The sequence below is a fragment of the Balaenoptera ricei genome, chromosome 1, assembly GCF_028023285.1.
Source record: "Balaenoptera ricei isolate mBalRic1 chromosome 1, mBalRic1.hap2, whole genome shotgun sequence".
Classification (NCBI taxonomy): domain Eukaryota; kingdom Metazoa; phylum Chordata; class Mammalia; order Artiodactyla; family Balaenopteridae; genus Balaenoptera; species Balaenoptera ricei.
In genome coordinates, this window is record NC_082639.1 from 86380700 (window position 1) to 86402457 (window position 21758).

At 37.9% G+C, this 21758-nt stretch overlaps 1 protein-coding gene and 1 long non-coding RNA gene across 4 annotated transcripts in view; one reads left to right on the top strand and one right to left on the bottom strand.

The window, feature by feature from the left end:
* DPYD (dihydropyrimidine dehydrogenase) overlaps positions 1-9988 on the bottom strand; it is an 809798-nt gene extending 799810 nt beyond the window's left edge. For both annotated transcript variants that reach the window (XM_059926787.1, XM_059926794.1), the window contains exon 1: positions 9796-9988. In XM_059926787.1, the coding sequence (XP_059782770.1) occupies positions 9796-9834 (39 nt within the window). In that variant the 5' untranslated portion in view covers positions 9835-9988. The remainder of the gene's footprint in view (positions 1-9795) is intronic.
* Positions 9989-10050: 62 nt separating this feature from the next.
* Positions 10051-21758, top strand: part of LOC132350815 (uncharacterized) — a 91662-nt gene continuing 79954 nt past the window's right edge. For both annotated transcript variants that reach the window (XR_009498016.1, XR_009498015.1), the window contains exons 1-2: positions 10051-10198; positions 10281-10347. This is a non-coding gene — a long non-coding RNA (uncharacterized LOC132350815). The remainder of the gene's footprint in view (positions 10199-10280; positions 10348-21758) is intronic.

The window sequence follows — 21758 nt, forward strand, 5'->3', positions numbered from 1 at the left end:
CCTTTGTTTGGAACATGTTCCTCTGTCACCTCATTTTGCCTAAGTTGCTGTATTTATTTCTATGTATCTGGTAGCTTGGTTATGTTTCCTGACCTGGGAAAAGTGGCCTTCTGTAGGAGATGCCTTATGCATCCCAGCAGTATACTCCCCTCTGATCACCAGAGCTATATGCATTAGTGGTGCCTCTATGAAGGCTGCATGGGTACTTCTGTTGTGGCAGGCTGACTACTGTGGATGGCCTGGTAGGCGTGGCCGGCCCTTCGTCCAGTTGGTTGCCAGGCCTTGCCTTGTGCAGATGCTGCTGGCTACTGGTTGGCAGCACTGGGTCACAAGACAGCTGGCTGTGGAACCCCAGGGGGTCTTGGGACTAGTACTGGCTCAGTGGTAGGCAGAGCTGGGCTCTGGAGTGGGTGTGCAGAGCTAAGGTTCCTGGATCTAGTGTCAGTCTGCTAGTTTGTGGTGCCGGTTCCTGACATGGCAGGCTGTGGGTTTCTGGGTGTCCCAAACCTGGTGCTGGTGTGCTGGTGAGTGAAGCTGGAAAACAGGGCAGCTGGCTGAGGAGTCCAAGATATCTCAGAACTGATATTGGCCTGCTGGTAGGTGGGGCCAGGGTTGGCGGGGCCTGAGGCTTGTGCTGGACACTGGTAGGTAGGTCCAGGGCCCATGGGGTCCCAGGGCTAGTGCCAGCTCACTGTTGGGCAGAGCCAAGTCCCAGGGTCTCTGACTGCAGGGCCCCAGGGTGTCCCAAGGCTTGTGTTAACCCACTGGTGAGTGGCCAGCCCTGGGGTGGCTGGCTGAGGGGCCCAAGGTTTCTCAGAGCTGGTGTTAGCCTGCTGGTAGGAGGGGTCAGGGCCCACTGGGTCCCAGTGCTGGTGGTGGCCTGCTGGTAAGTGAGCTGGGTCCTGCCATGGCAGGCTGCCAGGTACAACTGACCTGGGACTGGTGACCACGTACTGGTGGGTGGGGTGGGACCCAGGGGGTTCTGGAACTAGTACCTGTCCACGGGAGGAAAGAGCTGGGTCCTTGAGTCTCTGGTTGAAGGGCGCTGGGGTTTCCCAGTTCTAGTGCCTGCTCCCTGGTGTGTGGCATCAAGTCTTAGGCCCTCTGATGGACAGGGCCATGCCCAGGGGAGGCTGTGGGTTCAGGGGGTCTTAAGGCAGCCTGCTTGCTGGTGGGTGGGGCCGTGCACACACATGTGTGTGTGCATGTGTGCGTGCATGTGTGTGTATAATGGAATATTACTCAGCCAAAAGAGAGAATGAAATTTTGCCAATTTTTCCATTTGCAATGACATGGATGGACCTTGAGGGTATCATGCTTAGTGAAATAAGTCAGACAGAGAAAGACAAGTACTGTATGTTATCACTTACATGTGGAATCAAAAAATAAAATAAAACACAGCAAATGAATGAAAATAACAAAAAAAGAAACATACTCACTGATACAGAGAACTAGTGGTTACCAGTAGGGAGAAGGAATCAGAAAGGGGCAAGATAAGGGTAGGGGATTAAGAGATACAAAATACTATGTGTAAAATAAATAAGCTACAAGGTTATATTGTACAGCACAGGGAATATAGCCAATATTTTATAATAACTTTAAATGGAGTATAATCTATAAAAACTTTGAATCACTATGTTATACACCTGAAACTAATACAATATTGTAAATCAACTATACCTAAATGAATATTATACGTGATTAAACTATTTAGGGAAAAAAACCTCATGTATAGGAAAATACTAAATTACTATCAGCATGACTGTTTCATGTGGTGTGACTGTATGTTTGGGATCTTCTTTTCACTTTTTTTTTGCATCTTTTAAATCTTCTGTAATGATCATGAAAAATAATTAAAATTAAGTTAGAGAAATTTTTAAAAATTAATGAAAATTAACCCCCCAAAAAAGAGTATTTTGCTGTGAATGTTGTTATGCTTTAATCCTAAGGATCTGTGAAGAGAACTGAATGACTTTTTCTTCTTTGAATTACCAAGGATTTCAAACTTTTCACCAGCACTCCCCAAAATCTGTCATGGAAGAACATTTGGAAGAAGATTCCCAAAGCTTTGAGGACACTGTGGTGCAAAGAGTCAGAGAAAGGTAACTTGAATTTCTGTGGGGCTGGGGATCCACTATCTGTACTCTAGTTTCCACTGACAGTTATCAATCAAAAAGCACACTGGAAAAACTGATTCCTTTCGGAATCTCTGGTCTTAATTCCTAGTTAAATACAGCATCACTCTACAGACACACAAAAATATGAATTTATTAATTCCAGATCACCCTCACAGGACTCCAGACATATAAAGAAGGATCGGACTTTTTCTGTGTACTCAGGAGAGATTTAGACTTAACTCATTCATTTGATTAAAAAAGAAAAGGAAGCAGGCAAGCATGAAGAAAGTTTAAAAATCAGGTGAATAAGTATATCAAATCCATATAGCTGGTATAAATGGTGCACTTAATCCTACCTAGCATGTAAAATACATAACTCTACACCACTACCTTGCATTTCCTTAATATGATCACCCAGCAGGTCACGTTTCCAAACAATTTCACCATTGCCATATTGTATCACAAACCATCTGTAAAAGACTGATCAATAGCAAACTCACTGAGGAATCAGCAAACTCTTCACAGTGGTTGAATGATTTCCACAAGGTCAGACAGCAAGGGATCTCACTTATGGAGCAAAAATATCCCCAGGCTTGGCCCCTATCCCAGGATACTTATCTTAATTAACATATAGTAAATACACATTATCTTCTATTGTTTTGCTGAAGACTTCCTCTTGGCCTTTAATTAAACATACTAACATTTCTAAAGTTTTAACATGCTACTATGGTCAATTTTTAATATCATTCAAAGGATTTCACAAAGACTAAACAAACAGATCTACTTAGATGAGTCAATCTTCAGTAGGTAAAACAAGTTGAAAACTGGAGGATGAAGTCTTGGGAGAGAGGTGAAAGTGGGGAAGGGCATGGGGAGGATCAGCAGAGAGTGGTAGGTAATAAAATATTGGGGGAGGGAGAAGTGCAGTCAGGCTCCATCCTTGAGCACCATCTGTATAAATCAGGCCTGGAGTTGACATGTAATTTTGTGTGGGTCCCCTGAGAAGTGGCCCTCAGGGCTTCATTACTGATGAAGAGATTTTTCTTCAAAGTGGCCTAGCCAGGAGTGCCTCAAGGGGACATTCATAAGCACTCATAATATCAATTTCCAAGCACCTGGGAGGTAGGGACACGGATTGTCTCTTTAATTATTATGATAGAGGTAGAAGATAGTGAGAATGCTATTACACAACCAAGCTGAAATCCTCAAAGAAATTAAATTACTATAACCTAGTATAAAAAGTTTATTATCTGAGTCATCCTTTAGAAAGGGCACACTTTACCTGTTCCTGGTGCAAAATAGGTTGATCTCCAATTCCCTCCTTCCTAGGAATTAAAAAAGTTATAAATACAAATATAGTGTGTGCAGGGATGCTTAGAAGTCCAGAAAGAAATTTCCTTTGAAGCTAATATGCTCACTTAGAGAAACTATAAGTTTAGTCCAGTTTACACAAAGAGATATGGAGTTGGACACTTTTTCTTAAAATAATTGTATAGGGATTTCTTTTCAGAAAAGGATAACACCAATCCCTTCTATATATCATTGAGAATGCCAAGAAATCATTTTCACCAATGCTTGGGCCTGATCTAGTCACAAAAACACTCAGAAAAACACCAGAAAATCAATCCATATGTACACTGCAGTAAAACAGCAAGGGTTAAGGGGTAGGAGAACAGTCAATGCTGAATCTGAGTCTTATTCCCCAGAGAATTAGATGTGGATAATTCTATATAGACAAAGCCTGTGCCACATACTGCCTTTGAATCTCCTGCAGCTTATACTAGAGGGTTGGTAATACAGTGGGTATTAAAAATATTTTTTAAATAGAAATAAAACTCAAAATGAAGAGGGTCTCTTTAATTTGACCTGAATTTTAAAAACTCCCCCATCTCATTGGTAATACTGACTAAAAGAATTCAGGAATTTTCTCATAAGTCATGTCTGCAACATTTTTTAATCTGTAATAAGCCTCACTCATAATTCTTTTAACTTCATTAACTCTCCCTTTCTTCACATATTTTAACAGCTTTTGATACCACTAGTTAATTCTTGGAGTTGAACAACATTCTAGCCAAATGACATTTACATAACACAGATGATATATGCAATAATAACATTTACAATAACTACTACCTTTCAAAAAGCACGTATTTTAAGTGACAGATGCTGTCTAAGGCATTATATGTACATGACTCCAATTAATCCTTATTTATTAAATAAAATTAAAGTTAGTAAATTAAATCCTTAATTTATTGCATGAAATAAATTAAGATTAAAATCAACTGACAGAGGACGAAATGATAGTCCAGGAAACAACTTGACCACAATCACACAAATAAAAAAATAATAGTGCCAGGATTCAGGACTGTTTTAACACAATTTTTGTTTGTTTGTTTTGGTTTATTTTTCAAACTAACCATGAAATGAAGCTTGATTTTGTGAAATACAAAATAAAAATTTTTATACAAAAATAATGAGTTCCTAACATCAATATATAGATAACTGTGGTGAAGAGTCTGAAAGAAGTTATATGTTGAGTTAAATACAGATGTTTCATATCTACTAGTATAACATTTTAATTAAAAGCAATGGAAGCAGTAATAATTATAAACCACAGGAAAGACATAATCCTATTAAGAGTTATCACTAGTATAATTGGCTCCAGGATATCTGTGAACACCCACATTATTGATGTTTGAGGCCAAAAAATACCTTCTGTCTTAACATGGAGGATTAAGAGCAAATGAAGTCCAGAAGGGAAACATGTCACATCTGAAAATCAAAATCAGATAAATTTATAACCTTAGAATGCCTTATTAAATATTTTTTAATTAAGGCAGGATATAAATGACCAGAACTTTCCTTACAGTTTTAAGGACTGAAGATTTCTTCCTCCTATTTATCATTGTGTCCATTTAGCTAAGAGGCAGAAAAGCAAATTGGTCAATTCTACTTTTCAATCTCTTTAGCCACATTGAAGCCTAGACTATATCAAATCTCTTACAGTTCCTTTGTCATATTATTTCATGACAATTTTTTTTTAGTCTCATTGTCTTCAATTTTAGTGTTTCTAATTTTGTGACTTAACTTTATGCTAATTACTAGAATTCTCCCACAGTGACCACACATGTTTACCTTATTGGAAGGTCTATTTTTCAGCTCTTGTGTTGTTGCTTGTTTATATACAGAGTTTGGTAAAATGCTGTATTCCAATAGTTTAGGAAAGATATGATTGCTTAATGATCATCCAATTATCTCAGCATTCTGACTAGAGATCTTCTTGGTATTCTTACTAATTCCTTACTGTAAACGTAGAGCTTTCCAAAACTGGGTTTTCCTTCTAGAATGTAAGAAAGGAGACTACTGAACTTTAGCACATTTTAACAATTAGGCAATCCGTCAACACTACCTGCTATGATTAAGATTAAGCAGATCCAATCTAAAAATCTCCCTAGTGATAGATTCATCATTAGTCATTAATCTCACAGTTTTTAATTAAACCACTGAAACTAGCCATCTACCTCATGTGTAGGAGGTAAAATTTTTTTTAAAACTGTAATGAAATACATATATAACCATTCTTAACAATAGGAATGTGTAGTACCTTAAAACTGCAAGGAGCTATCATTGGAATAACTCTCCAAATTTGGAGTAACTTTCCAAATCACATAATCAGACACATTTCTACTGCCCAGCTAAGTTCCTTAGAAAGGAGAAATACTTTAAAATAAAATTAAGTATTGTCCACGGGACAGCTTAAAAAAAGGAGAACAATAACATTTTTAACAACTCAAACTCACAAAACAAATTTTTTTTAAAAAATTTTTTTAATGCTTTAAAAGCCTTGGCAAGTCAAGATAGCATTCCCAGAGATTTGTTGTGCCCAATCAATAAAAGGAAGGAGAAAAAAATGGATGCAGTAAAAAACATTTAAGTTTAAATAAATAAATAAGTAACCCATAACTTCTGCAAAGTTGAATCCTTATTCTCTCCTTTGGATCTATGAACCACCTCCCTCCCCAGGGGCAAAAGCAGTTATGATAAAGGGCATTCTGAAATATCTTTTGCCATCTCTACCAATTCAGAAGCCTTTTTTCAAAATTCTCCTGAAAATTTACTTTCTCCAAGTTGTTTCCATTATACTGCCATTTCCCAAAGCCATCATTTTATTATCTTATTTTCTCAATTAATAAACACAGAAAATTCTAGATTATCTTCTCAAATGAATAGAAGTCACAGTATCGGTAATTCAGAAACCATTTCTATATAACTCTAAAAGCATTATGATTTTGTGGACATTGGAGTGAAATCCCTTTTTTATTCAAGATAAATTTGAAATGAGCTTATAACCCCTTATGAGTCATTAACTGACAATTCTAAGAATAGACCTTGACTTGGGATTGTGGAAACAGTAAAGGGGTAGACAGCAATTTAGTTCAGCTATAAATACTTACCAAAATTACTAATATCCAAAGAATTAATTAAAAGCTCACTGTACCTGCATACATTTTCATTCTGCTATACTTTTACAGTAAATTCTCAATTACCCATGTCAGTGGAGGGGAACAAGACATTGAACAAAAGTGAACTCTTCCAAAATCATTCTTACTTGCTTTTAAAAGTGCAGATATTGACAACAGACCAGTTGTCAGTTCAAACTAAATGAATTATTGTTAAGGTATTGCTGAGGTCAGGGAAAGTGATCAATGTCTGATATTCACCTTTCTTGAAACCTTCCCAGGAGAATTTGTATTCAAAAGTCATTCTTGACAAAATTTAGCTATATCCAAAAAGTAAGCCCACAAAGCAAAATAACTTTTAAAAGTATATAGCTACCATTAATGAACTTTAAAATAGTAGTTATTTCACAGACAGTGATTTTCCTAAGATAGTTGTTCTATATTTTTATTTTTTAACATGCTTTGTCCTTTTCCTAACAAGATGTGAAGTTGTGACATTTATTTATTAATTTTACATCTTGTCTATGTTTATATCTTGTCTATTTTATATCTTGTTTATTATCTTGTCTATGATTATTTTCCTTACTTAGCAGATTGTGCAGATGTGACACAGAGAAGCTATGTAACCTAAACAAAGTCACCTGTCTAAAAAGGGGTAGAAATAGACCTCAACCACAGGCAGTTTGCTCCAGATCCCAGGCCCTGAACCACATTAATAGGTCTGGAAAAATGTCTGACTTCTCATACATCTGCTACCATTACTACAATAATTTTTTAGTGTATGAGCTAGATTCTATTGCCTAGTATCTATTACCTACTAATGCATCCTTGCTATGCCTTTCTTCCAGCCCAGGGATATTTCAGTTTTGGAGTCTGGTGACCTTCTGACTGTTTTTTATGCTCCCAACCCTTCAAACCCTGATGCGCTATTGGATTGAGGCTAGAAATATGGAGTGAGCACACAAAACAACTTTGTAAACCTCAATAACTTTTGTCCCCAGAAACAAAAATATTTCTTGGCTGCTTCACTGAAAACTGAGGTTCTATAGGTAGCTTAAGGAGAAAATTAAGTCACTATCATAGCGGGTTGTCACCATCACCTTCTGTTCTTTTCACATTTATCAACTGAACACTTACTGTTTTATACAGATAATTTTTTTTAAAGATTACATGCTTCTCCACATATTTGAGACAAGGCAATGGTCACAAGCAGATCAATCTCTAGACAATGATTTTAAAGAATTCATTCAAAAAAGGCAAATCCAATGTATACATTCAAATTTGATAGAAAATTGAACCTTCATAATTCATTCTGACTCTTCCAAAAAAAAAAAAAAAAAAGAGCTTTGGTGAGTCAATAGGATCACCTGAGACATCTATGCTTGGATGTGTTCCTCTAAATTTAATGTATTTTTCCTCACTGCATTATATTTTAATGATTAATTTCACACCCTTTCATGGTACTCTAGCTCCTGAATCGTGGGTATTACTTTGAGGGAAAAGAAAATTCCCATGCACGATGAAAGATGTTACTGATTAAAGTGTGGTGCATATATGAACTACATAAAAGGTGAAAAAGCTTGAATGCCACTATTCTATATCACAAGTAATATCGAGCCAACTAAGTTTAGATTAAGGGGAGTAAATGTGAGGGTTTGACTTTCTTAAATGGTCTTAGTTGAAACAATTCAAGAAATTAAGCTGGTTGTTAATGTTTCACTGGCATCTTTTTCCTTAGGGTAATATGGTTATGAACTGATTTCATGGACAACTGCAAAAGAGATACAGATAAATTCAAAAGCCAAAAGCCATCTGCCCTCTGACATTCTTATCTCTGAAATCAGTACATCACTACTGCCTAACACTGTCAGAAACTTACTATTTGACTTTGCTTCAAAAGGCGGGGGGGCAGACGGGGCATTTGGTGAAGTCAAAGTAACAAGGACCAAAAAGGACAATGACGTAAATCAAGTATCTTTTACCCTGTGCATGAATAAATATTGGGTTAAATATATCATATTGATCAATATGAAAAAGTAAACTATCCACAAGAGAAACCACAAGTAAATTAAGTAGACATGTCCACATAATATACTTTGGCTCTTATTACTAGAGTGGATTTTTCAAACCAATGTATGGAATCTGGAGAAAACACTACTACCATCCCCCAAACAGAACACAAAGTTCCTTCAATCACTGACAGAGATAACACAGTGGCAGCACAATGGCAAAAAGCAGCTCTTCTGCAAACAGGTGGTTTTAAAATTTTACTTAAGCCACTGAAAGGACTGAGGAAACGAAAATTTTTTCATTCTAGGGAAAACACAGGCGTGCACATACACACGTTTTACCAGCGTAGGAGACTCAAATTTTTAAAAGCCCCAAACAAAACACAACAAAAAACTACAAAGCAGTTTATTTTAGCTCAAACGTGCCGACATTGGGTTAGTACGTCTAAAATCACTGTTTGTTATTATATCTGTCTCATCGCATACATAAAGGTCTTAGGGAGAAGTCAAAGGAAATGGTCATGTATTTCAGGGAGGACTTTATTCACAGGAAGAAAGATGACATTTTTACAGAAACAGAGTGCAAAAGAGAATCAAAAACTGCTGACGAGAGGAAAATACAGTTTATTTTGTATTTCTGAAGGCACTGTATTTTTCATGCTTTCAATACCTTATCCCATTCTTCCCTATGTTATTTTCATAAGCAATACTAAGGCTAGCAGGGGCTGCTCTAGCTGACACACAGATCTTTATTTCTATACTTTGCAAATATGCAGAATTCCGCGACTGGAGGTGGGGCAGCAGACTGGAGGTGTCTGGAAACGCGAAACGCTTACAGGGGCAAAGGGGAAGGTGCGGGATAGACTGCGTGAGACATGAGCGCTCCTTTGAGAAAATCCATCTCTCTCGAACACTCGTGGTTCTTCAGTCACTGCCACTCAGGGACTTCTTTAACCCCCACTCCGAAGTAAACAGCCAGGTCCCAAGCCAAAGAACACCCCTACCGTCGCGGGCCCCCCACTTCCCTCCCTGCCAGCCCACACGGGTCTCTGGGTCCTCGCTCCTCCGCCTCCCCCGCAGACCTCCCGCGGAGGCAAAGTTTCCCGCCTCTCCCACTTTACCCGGCCCTGCGGTGGCCGCGGCGGCCTTCCGGGCACCCGCCAGCTGCGTCCCCCGCGCTCCCTAAGCGAGCCCGCGCGCAGTCGGTACCTCGATGTCCACCACGTCCTTGCTTAGCACAGCGGCCATGGCGTTGCCCACAGCCTGGAGTCTCCTACAGACGAACCCTCCCCGCGTCCTCAGGCTCCAGCCGGAGACCAAAGCAACAGCTTTCCCGAGCGCCTGTGGATATGGAAAGCAGAAGGCAGGCGGCGCGGGGACGGGGCGGGCGCCGGGCGGTGACGCCCCCGGGGCGGGGCTGCGCGCTCGGCCCCGCGGTTCCCAGCGCGCCGAACCGTGGGCCGAGTGGCGGGAAGGAGCCCGCCCTCCGTCTCCCGCCTCCGCCCCCCAGCCTAGCAGCTTGTTTTCCTTCTACTCGCGGAAGGAAGGGAGGGAGAGAGCGCTCGCTCTGGGGACTGGCCTTTGCTGTGTAAACTGTTAAAGGCTGAGCTAGGTACGTAGGGGCCAGATGTGATTAAGGGTAAAAACAGTCGGCGCTCTAAGTAACTAATTACTCCTTTTCTCTCCTTCCGCAGGAGCCCTGCGAGGTGCAGAAACATTGTCTTATGGGCAGCTGCATCTTCAGAATTCCTCAGGGATAAGGTAGTAGTAAATGTTCCTCAGGCCATCCAACAAATAGGCGGGAGCAGGCAAGGGCAGTGGTCTTCTGAGAATTGACAGTCCCTGGGGGCGGGGGCGAAGAGAAAGGGGGCCCGGGATGGAAGTGAGCAAAAATTTCTACAGACAGAAGCTGCAAGTAGCAAGTCCTGTAGGTGGTACAAAATCAAGGTTGTATTTTTGCAGGGCAGTGCGTTCTAATGTCTGTTTTAAAAAATTATTCTAAAATGTGAAGCTCTTTTGAAGAATTGTTCTTCATGTTTTGTTCTAGAGCTTGCTGGGGAGAGGGGAACGATTTCATTTAGAGACGGTCTCAATCCAGAAAATATTCTCCTCATCTTTGAGTGTATCTGTACTCCAGACGTCCCTCCTTTCTCCCTCCATCGTCCTCTCTTCTCCTGTAACTCGTCCTGCTTACTTCTGTTAAGGCTTTTATCACACTTCTTAGTCCTCTTGACTAGATACCTTGGATTCTAGTATTTCCTCTTTATCATTATTCTTTCAACAAATATTTATTAAACATTTTCATTCATTCAACAGATATTTAGTAAACATTTTCAATTACCAAACACTGTGTTAGGTGCTCTGCCCATAATCTTCAAGAAGACACATCAGTCTCATGGAAATTTTACTCAGCGTAAGGAAGTGAGCAAACTAATAGGAGTCTGAGATGCCTGCTTGGAAGATTAGAGGACTAGGACAGAATAACTGGGGTGTGAGTGTTCACTACCTTGAGTGGTTGGGAAGACTACTTTAAACAAACCATCAGATTACTGTCCAGAACCTGGATTGAGGCTGGATACTTTTTTCTTAAATCTAATAGTATATTAAGAGAAAGTAGAAAGTTACATAGAAACCTTGGACTATTCTTGACTCCCCTTTTCTCCCACATTTAATGCATCCCAAGCTCTCAGGATCCAACCTCCTAAATACATCTTGGAACATTTCTTTATTTCTCCATCTTCACTGCATCCACCAAGATCCAGGCTGCTGGTATTGCAGCTTCTACTCTTACCCCTCTTCCCTCCAGATTGAGCTTTAAAAAGTATCGATTGGCTCATCTCACACACACACACACACACACACACACACACAGAGCATAAATCTTTCAGTGGTTCCCACTGTATTCAGAATAAAATACAAACTCCATGGTGACCTCTGAATAACCTGCTCTTCCCCTCTTCTCCAACCTCACCTAGGGCTACTCTTGCCATGAGTCATTATTTTCCAGCCACAAAGTAATCTTCCCATTCTCCAACCACTTTTCTCCCTTTACACATGTCCTCCATTCTACTTGTACTTTAGGTTTCAGAGAAACCTTCCCTGACCTATCCCCACCACCAACAAAGTTAGACCCACCCTGTCTCTGTTGTTCTCTTTCAGGGCACCCTATTTTTGTCTCCATAGCCCTGTCAGATTTTATTTGCATATTTATTTGAGTGTGATTTGTTTAATATCTGTCTTCTATTTAGAATGTAAGCCAGGAAGGGAGGGTCCACATCTGGCTTGGTAGCCTACTGAATATTCAGTTTCTAGGCCAGGACTGAAACATGAGACCAGGAATACTAGGTGACTGAATGAACTCTGTAAATCCTGAAGTTAGTTTATGCAGTAAGCAATTCATTTTAGAAACTTTAGTTTTACTTTACAGTTTCACTTTACCATATATTCTTCTCAATGTTCCACTTATTCCTGGGAAGTAAAATCATAGTATCTATCAATGATTTTCTAGTTAAAATGTGTCAAACTAACTACTTTTCTTTTCATGGAGTAATATTCCAAAGTCTGATTTCCTTCATCGTCCTACGACCATACCTTACGCACCACCAAAGTCATCTATATCCTCTTTCTTGGAGATATTTTTTATATATGCATACATATATCATACGTACATATACACATAATTAGAAGGAGAGAAAAGGATATACACATGTGTGCATTTATCCACATATGATATGTATATAATATGATATATATAATTTTAATATGTATGATTCCTTCTCCAGTTTAACCAGAAAGTTTCAATAGTCAATTTCCTGACCACCAGAGATATGGATTTATGTGTTGTTTTAGGTTGCACACTAATACAAATCTTATCAGTTAGCAATCCATACTTTAGTTGTCCACATTATCCTTAAGAGTTAGACACTATATCTGCATTTTGATTTTATGTGATTATTATTCTCCTAAACCACCATAGAGGATAAAAGCCCAAAATATGCCGTCTTTCCAAAGGTGAGAGCTTCTTCAGTGATGCTCAATAATCAAATAGAAAATTTAAATGTTATTTTACCATCCTCTCAATCTCACCAAACAGATGTATCCTATTCTGAGATATTTAATTAAGGCATATAATCACATTGCTCACATGCCACACCTATACTCCATTATCAGTGATGGAATCTAGTAATATTTTAAATCCATTGAAATTCCACATTAAACACAGTTGTACCTGTAAATAATCCAAGCTGTTTAAAGCTTACTGCAAATGCATTCACACTACACTTTTTCAAAGTTGTAAATTATGATGGCACTTGTCAAGCTGTCCCTCCGTCTGGAAGCACAGTCAAATATCAGGTGTTCCACATTAATTTTTTGTAGGCTTTAGAGGGACAGCATATCTAATAGTGTAAAAATTTACCAAAATGCATCTCAGCCTAATAATTTACATTACACAAATGAATATTATTATTATTACCATAGTCAGAAGGAAGGCTTATGAGTCATCTTTCATTTCTGGAAAGTTATTCAGTACCACGATTTTGGAAACACAATAAAAATTTAGATTTCCATATGCTTTTATTTCCCCTCTTTAGTCTAGAATTAAGCAATTTTTAAAACATTCTTTGGAAGATGATTTTCTCCCAAAAAGTCAGAGCCTTTGATTTAGCATGAAACCTTTTTTCCCCCATCTGATTTTCTAAGGCCAGATTAACTCCTATCCAAACTGACCAAGAGGATAATGACTAAAATTCAGTTGGGCTCAAATATATCAAGTATTCCTGCTCAAAAAGGTAATAATGTATATATTAGTCCTATTTTATGGAATAAACATGGTATAATTTATAAAGCTGCATATGCCATGTATCCTTTATAAGCCTGCATGTGCACATGCATACACACATGTGGGTGCTACATATATGCATATATATTATGTAATGCCATAAAAATCCCAGATAACAAAGAGAAAACATAAATTCCTGTCAGAAATTTATTCAATGATTACTTACTGAATGCTATTGTTTCAGGCCCTGAGATAGGCATTAGTGATACCCCAGTGTATAGTAAAGACAATATCCTTGTCATCACAAAAATTAAGCCACTAGTTCAAAAACTCATACTGTCACATAGTGATTTTGAGTAAGTGATTTAAATGAATGGGGTTATTACGAGAGTTAAATGACAAAATATGTGATAGTATTTTGTACATTGCAAAACACCATGCAGTTTTACACGTTAAATGTTTAAAGATATATTCTCCAATGCTCATATTCCAGAAATACACCACTGGGGTATGGTTGACTATGAATGATTTGGGGTAAAATGCAGTGTGAGTTAGAGGTTTATAGACTTAGCTGACTTAAACTAGGAAAAAAATATCCTCTAGAATGAATATTCCCTGAATTTTTGTCATTACCTCGAGGCCTTTTTCTCAGGCTTGTTGCTTGTCTCTCACAATCAAAACTTACCATAATCCCAGCAGCTGGCAGTTAATAGCTGTCTCTTGGTTTTCTTGCTGAGATTTTACTCTTTCATAGTTTCAAGTGTGTTTATATTTGGGATTGAGACAGAACCTTACTGAAATTATTCAGTGTTTCTTTTGGTCAACTGCAGTGGATGTCTGATGTGCCTCACAGGTTCCCACCCTTCCCTGCAGGTTAAGACTAAGGTACTCATTCTCACAGCTGCTGGGCATGTTGGTGGAAGAGTGACTTTGCCGAGTCACTCTTCGGAAATCGCCCCTGGCTAAAGAGAGCTATTCACTTAAGGGTCATTCCTCTTCCTCAGGTAATGCACATCCAGTAACTGATTGATGTGGGACCATAAAGGTTTGACACTTGCCTAAATTCAAGATATCTTTGAGGGGCCATCCCAACTTCAGAGGTCCCTGGAGGGATCATCTGAGACATTTGTTGGAATTGCCAAGAGTTCAACTTCTCCCTCTGTCCATCCTGCTTCATTCTCCACTCCCACAGGTCCTCATCCAGATAGCAATTCCTAATAAATAAACTTCCTGCATGCACATTTCTATCTTAGGTCCACTTCCCAGGGGACCTAAGCTGCATTATCACCACTGTATATTATTTCACTGATAAAATATATTGCATGTAAAATGTACTTAATTATCCACGTGTCTGGACATAAAAAAAAATTGACTCATATAATAAAGTCTCATCATTTATTTCAGTATTCTGAGATATTCCTATATTTGTTCATATATTTATTTATACCACAAATAACTATATGCCTAATACATACTAGGTATAGTGAATAACATTAGAGATACCATGGTAAGCAAAAAAGAAATGAAGTCTGCTTATGCAGCTTGCAGGTGAGTTAGAGAGATAAACGTTTGTCAAGTAATCACACAAAAATATAATATTTACTATGAATAACAATATCAAGGAAAATATAGAGAACTGTTATATCAGAAGGACTGGGAAATCAGTGAAGGACACCTTGAGTAAATGACCTTGCTGCTAATTTCTGAAGGACAGTAGAAGTTAAGAAGGCAAAAAAGAAGAGATCAAAAGCATTCCAGGCAAGGAAATAATCTCTGCAAAGACTACAAGAACAATGGTATCCTAATGGAAGGGAAAGAAGGCTCTGATATCTGCAGATCAGGAAGCTAGGGGTAAAGTGTCCCAGAGTGAGGCAGTAGAAACAAGACTGGACTGCGGTGTTTTAATCTTAGTTTAGGATTTTGAATATTATCCTATAAGAAATGAGAAGTAATGGAAGTTTTTTAAAGCAGTGGAATGACATGATCAAATATGTATTTTGAAGTATCACTCTGATTGCAGTGTATGTGTAATTGCATATTCATATACTCACTTGGGTAAATATGTGAAAATCAACCAAGGCAAGTGATTTCTGGGGATGGGCTCAGTCATTTCCTCCACATGTTAGCCTGGCTGATAGTCACCATGGTCATAGAAACCAATATAGTGAGTTTCCTACCATGTATTAATGTCATTGTCATGTATTATTTTCTAATAATTAAAAAGCAGATCTCTATTTTCTTTTTTTTCTTAATTTTTTAAACTTTTTTCTTTTTTTAAATTAATTAATTTATTTTTTGGCTGTGTTGGGTCTTCATTGCTGCGCACAGGCATTCTCTAGTTGCAGTGAGCAGGGGCTGCTCTTCGTTGCGGTGCGCGGGCTTCTCATTGCAGTGGCTTCTCTTGTTGCGGAGCACGAGCTCTAGGTGCGCAGGCTTCAGTAGTTGTGGCGCACGGGCTTAGTTGCTCCATGGCATGTGGGATCTTCCCGGACCAGGAATCAAACCCATGTCCCCTGCATTAGCAGGTGGATTCTTAACCACTGCCCAAGTAGGGAAGTCCCTCTATTTTCTTTATAATTGAGGTGTAGTTGATTTATAATATTATATTAGTTGTTTCAGAGGTACAACATAATGATTCAAAATTTTTAGAGCTTATACTCCATTTGAAGTTATTATAAAATATTGACTATATTCCATATGCTCTATAATATATCTTTGTAGCTTATTTATTTTATACATACTAGTTTGTACTTCTTAATCTTCTAGCTCTATTTTTCCCCTCCACCTTTCCCTCTTCCCACTGGTAACTACTAGTTTGTTCTCTATATCTGTGAGTCTTTTTCTGTTTTGTTACATTGATTCTGCCCCAGGATCCAGCCCCACTCACCAAAAGGCAAGCACCAGCTTTGGGACACCGCAGAACCCATAGCCAGTGATGTCAGGATCTGTTCCCACCCACCAGCAGGCCAACACTAGCTCTGGAAACCCTAACCCTGCAACCACCCACCCCAGAACCTGGTTCTGCTCACCCGTGAGCCAGCACTAGCCCTGGGACCCTGGCCCCCTCCCCGGGATTCCACAGTCAGCTGCTTCACAACTTGGCCCCACCAAAGAGTGGCCATCAGCTTCCACACAAAGCAGGGCCTAGCAACCAACCAGACTGACAGCAGCCACCCACAGCCAACCACAACAGAAGTACCCATGCAGCCAACAGAGGGGGTACCCCTAGAACATGTAGCTGCAGTGACCAGAGAGAAGGGAGTGCATTGCTGGGACTCAGAGAACATCTTCAAAAATGGCCACTTTTCCCAGGTCAGGAAGCGTAACCAACCTATCAGATACATAGAGATAAAAACAGCAACTTAGGCAAAATGAAGTGACAAAGGAACAAGATAAAACTCCAGAAGAACTAAGTGAAGTGGAGCTAGATAGGCAGTCTACCAGATAAAGAGTTCAAAATAATGATTGTGAAGATGGTCAAAGATCTCAGGAGAAGAATGGATGAACAAAGTGAGAAGTCAGAGGTTTTTAGCAAAGAGTTAGAAAATATAAAGAAGAACCAAACAGAGGTGAAGAATATAATAATTGAAATGAAAAATACACTACAAGGAATCAACAGTAGATGAAATGATACAGAGGAATGGAACAGTGAGCTGGAAGACAAGAGTAGTGGAAATCACTGAAGCTGAACAAAAAAAAGAAAGAAGAATGAAAAGAAAGAAGGACAGTTTACAAGACCTCTAGGACAACATAAAACATAGAAATGTTCACCTTATAGTGGTCCCAGGAGGAGAGAGAGAGAAAAAGGGGCAGAGAATGTATTTGAAGGTTTAATAGCTGAAAACTTCCCTAGCCTGGGAATGTAAACAGACCTCCAGGTCCAGGAAGCACAGAGAGTCCCAAACAAGATCAATCCAAAGAGGACCACACCAAGGTACATTGTAATTAAAATGACAAAGCAAAAATTAAAGACAGAGGCTAGATTATTAAAAAGCATCAAGGGAAAAGCAATGAGTTATGTACAAGGGAACTCTCAGAAGGCTATCAGCTGACTTTTCAGCAGAAACTCTGCAGGCCAGAAGGAAGTGGCATGATATATTTAAAGTGATAAAGGGGAAAACCTACAACTAAGAATACTTTACCTGGCAAGGCTTTCTTTCAGATTTGATGGAGAAATCAAAAGTTTTACAGACAAGCAAAAGGAGAAAGAGTTCAGCACCAGCTTTACAAGAAACAGTAAAGAGACTTCTCTAAGGGAAAAAGAAAAGGCCACAACTAGAAACATGAAAATTACAAACGGAAAAAGCTCATTGGTAAAGGCAAATATACACTAAAGGTAGTAAATCCACCACATACAAAGCTAGTAAGAAGGTTAAAAGACAAAAGTAATAAAATCATCTATATCTGCAATAGGAAGTTAAGGGATACACAAAACAAAAAGATGTAAAATATGATGTCAAAAACAGTAGTAGTGAGGGGGTGAGGAGTAAAAATGCAGGGTTGTTAAAATGCATTTGAAATTAGATCAGCAACTTAAAACAATCATATATATATATATATATATATATATATATATATATATATATATCTGTAATACATACACACTGAAAAAAGAGAAATGAATTCAAACAACATTAAAGATAGTCATCAAGACACAAGGGAAAAGAACAAAATAAGAAGAAAGGAACAATAAAGAGCTATAAAAACAACCCTCAAACAATTAGCAAAATGGCAATAAGTACATACCTATCAATAATTACTTTAAATGTAAATAAACTGAATGCTCCAATCAAAGATATAGAGGGGCTGAATGGAGACCAAAAAAAATAACCCATGTAATATGCTGCCTACAAGGGACTCATTTCAGATCTAAAAACATATACAGACTAAAAGCGAGAGGATGGGGAAAAAGTATTCCATTCAAATGTAAATCAAAAGAAAGCTGGGGTAGCAATACTTATATCAGACTAAATAGACTTTAAAATAAAGACTGTAACAGAGACAAAGAAGGACATTACGTAATGATTAAGGAATCAATCCAAGAACATGTAGCAATTTTAAACATATATGCACCGAACATAAGAGCACCTAAATACATAAAGCAAATATTAACAGACATTAAGGGAGAAATTGACAGTAACACAATAATAGTAGGGGAATTTAACTCCCCAGTTGCATCAATGGACGGATCATCCATACAGAAAACCAATAAGGAAACACTGGCCTTAAATAACACATTAGAGCAGGTGGACTTAATAGATATATAGATAACATTCCATCCAAAAGCAGCATAATATGCGTTCTTTTCAAGTGCATATGGAACATTCTCCAGGACAGAACACATGTTAGGCCACAGTACAAGCCTTGGTTAATTTAAGAAAATTGAAATCATATCAAGCATGTTTTCCAGCCACAGTTCCATGAGACTTGAAATCAATGACAAGAAAAAAAAACTGCAAATAAAGACAAACACGTGGAAGCTAAACAATATGCTACTGAATGATGAATGGATTACTGAAGAAATCAAAGAAGAAATTTTTAAAAACCTGGAGGCAAATGAAAACAAAAACACAACAATGGATAATCTATGGGATGCAGCAAAAGCACTTTTAAGAGGGAAGTTTATAGTGATACAAGCCTACCCAGGGAAATATGAAAAACCTCAAGTAAACAACCTAATCTTACACCTAAGGAACTAGAAGAACAAACAAAATCCAAAGATAGTAGAAGGAAAGAACTCCTAAACATCAGAGCAGAAGTAAAGGAAATAAAGACTAAAAATACAATAGAAAAGATCAGTGAAACTAAGCTGGTTCTTTAAAAAGGTAAACAATATTGATAAACCTTGAGCCAGACTCACCAAGAAAAAACAGAGAAGGCCTAAATCAATAAATCAGAAATGAAAAAGGAGAAGTTACAACAGACATCACAGAAATACAAAGGATCATAAGAGATTACTACAAACAATTATACTCCAATAAATTGAAGAACCTAGAAGAAATGAACAAATTCCTAGAAATGTACCATCTTCCAATACCGAAAAAGAAAGAAATAGGAAATACGAACAGACGAATTACGGTAATTAAATTGAATCAGTAATTTTAAAAACTTCCCCAAAAGTCCAGGGCCAGATGGCTTCACAGGTCAATTCTACCAAACATGCACAGAAGAGTTAACACCTATCCTTCTCAAATTATTCCAAAAAATTACAGAGGAAGGAATACTTCCAAACTCATTCTGCAAGGCCAGCATTACTCTGATACTAAAACCAGACAAAAATATCACACACACAAAAAAAATTACAGGTCAACATCACTGATGAACATAGATGCAAAAATCCTCAAAAAAATATTAGCAAACCAAGTCCAACAATACATTAAAAGGTTCTTACTCCATGATAAAGTGGGATTTATCCCAGGGATGCAAGGATGGTTCAGTATCTGCAGATCAATCAATGTGATACACCACATTAACAAACTGAAGAATAAAAACTATACAGTCATTTCAATAGATGCAGAAAAAGCTTTTCACAAAATTAAATATCCATTTATGATAAAAAAAAAAAAAACTTCACAAAGTCTGTGTAAAGGAAACATACCTTGGCATAATAAAGACCATACATGGTAAGCTCACAGCTAATGTCATACCCCACAGTGAAAAGCTGACAGCATTTCCTCTAAGATCAAGAATATGACAGGGATGCCCAGTCTCACTACTTTTACTCAACATAACAGTGGAACTCCTAGCCACAACACTCAAACAAGAAAAAGAAATAAAAATAGTCCAAATTGGAAAGGAAGAAGTAAGACTGTCACTGTGTGCACATGACATGATACCATAGAAAATTCTAAAGATGCCACCAAAAAACTACTAGAGTTCATCAGTGAATTTGGTACAGTTGCATGATACAAAATTAATAAGCAGAAATCTGTTGCATTTCTATACACTAAAAACAAACTATCAGAAAGAAAAATTAAGGAAACAGTCCTATTTATAATTGCTTAATAAAGAATAAAATGCCTAGGAATAAGTCTAACAAAAGAGGTAAAAGACCTGTACTCGTAAAACTATAAGACACTGATGAAAGAAATTGTAGACAACACAAATAGATTGAAAGATATACTGTGTTCATGTGTTGAAAGAATTAACATTGTTAAAATATTTATACTACCCAAAACAATCTACAGATTCAGTGCAATCCCTATCAAAATACCAATGGCATTTTTCACAGAGCTAGAACAAATAATTTTAAAATTTGTGTGGAAACACTGGAGATTCCAAATAGCAAAAACAATCTTGAGAAAGATGAACAGAGCAAGAAGTATCACACTCCCTGACTTTAGACTATACTACAAAGCTACAGTAATCAAGGCAGTATGGTAGTGGCCCAAAAACAAGCACATAGATTAGTGGAACAGAATAGAGAGCCCAGAAATAACCTCACTCATTTATGGTCAGTTTATCTACAACAAAGGGGGGGGAAAGATATAATGGTGAAAATACAGTCTCTTCAATGCATTGAGCTGGGAAAACTGGGCAGCTATATGTAAAAGAATGAAATTAGAACATTTTCTCACATCATATACAAAAATAAAATCAAAATATATTAAAGACCTAAATGTAAGACAGGAAACCATAAAACTCCTAGAGGAAAACATAGGCAGAACACTCTTTGACATAAGTCAATATTTTTTTGGATCTGTCTCCTAAGGCAAAGAAAACAAAAGCAAATATAAACACTTGGAACCTAATTAAACTTAAAAACGTTTGCACAGCTAGGGAAACTATCAACAAAATGAAAAGAAAACTTACTTACTGGGAGAAAATATTTGCAAATGATATGACTGATGAGGGGTTAATATCCAAAAAATATAAACAACTCATACAACTCAATATCAAAAAAACAAATAAACAAACAAACAAACAACTTGATTTTAAAATGGGCAGAAGGCCTGAATAGGCATTTTTCCAAAGAAGACATACAGATTGCCAACAGGCACATGAAAAGATGCTCAACATCACTAATCATCAAAGAAATGCAAATCAAAATCACAATGAGATATCACCTCACACCTGTCAGAATGGTTATCATCAAAAAAATCACAAATAGCATATGTTGGTGAGGATGTGGAGAAAAGGGAAAGCTTGTACAGTGTTGGTGGGAATGTAAATTGGTACAGCCACTATGGAGTACAGTATGGAGGTTCCTCAAAAACTTAAAAATAAAACTACCATATGGTCCAACAATTCCACTTCTGGGTATGTATCTGAAGAGAATGAAAACACAAAGTCAAAAATATATATGTACCCCAAGGTTCACAGCAACATTATTTACAGTAGCCAAATATGGAAGTGGCCTAAGTGCCCATCATCATATGAATGAATAAAGAAG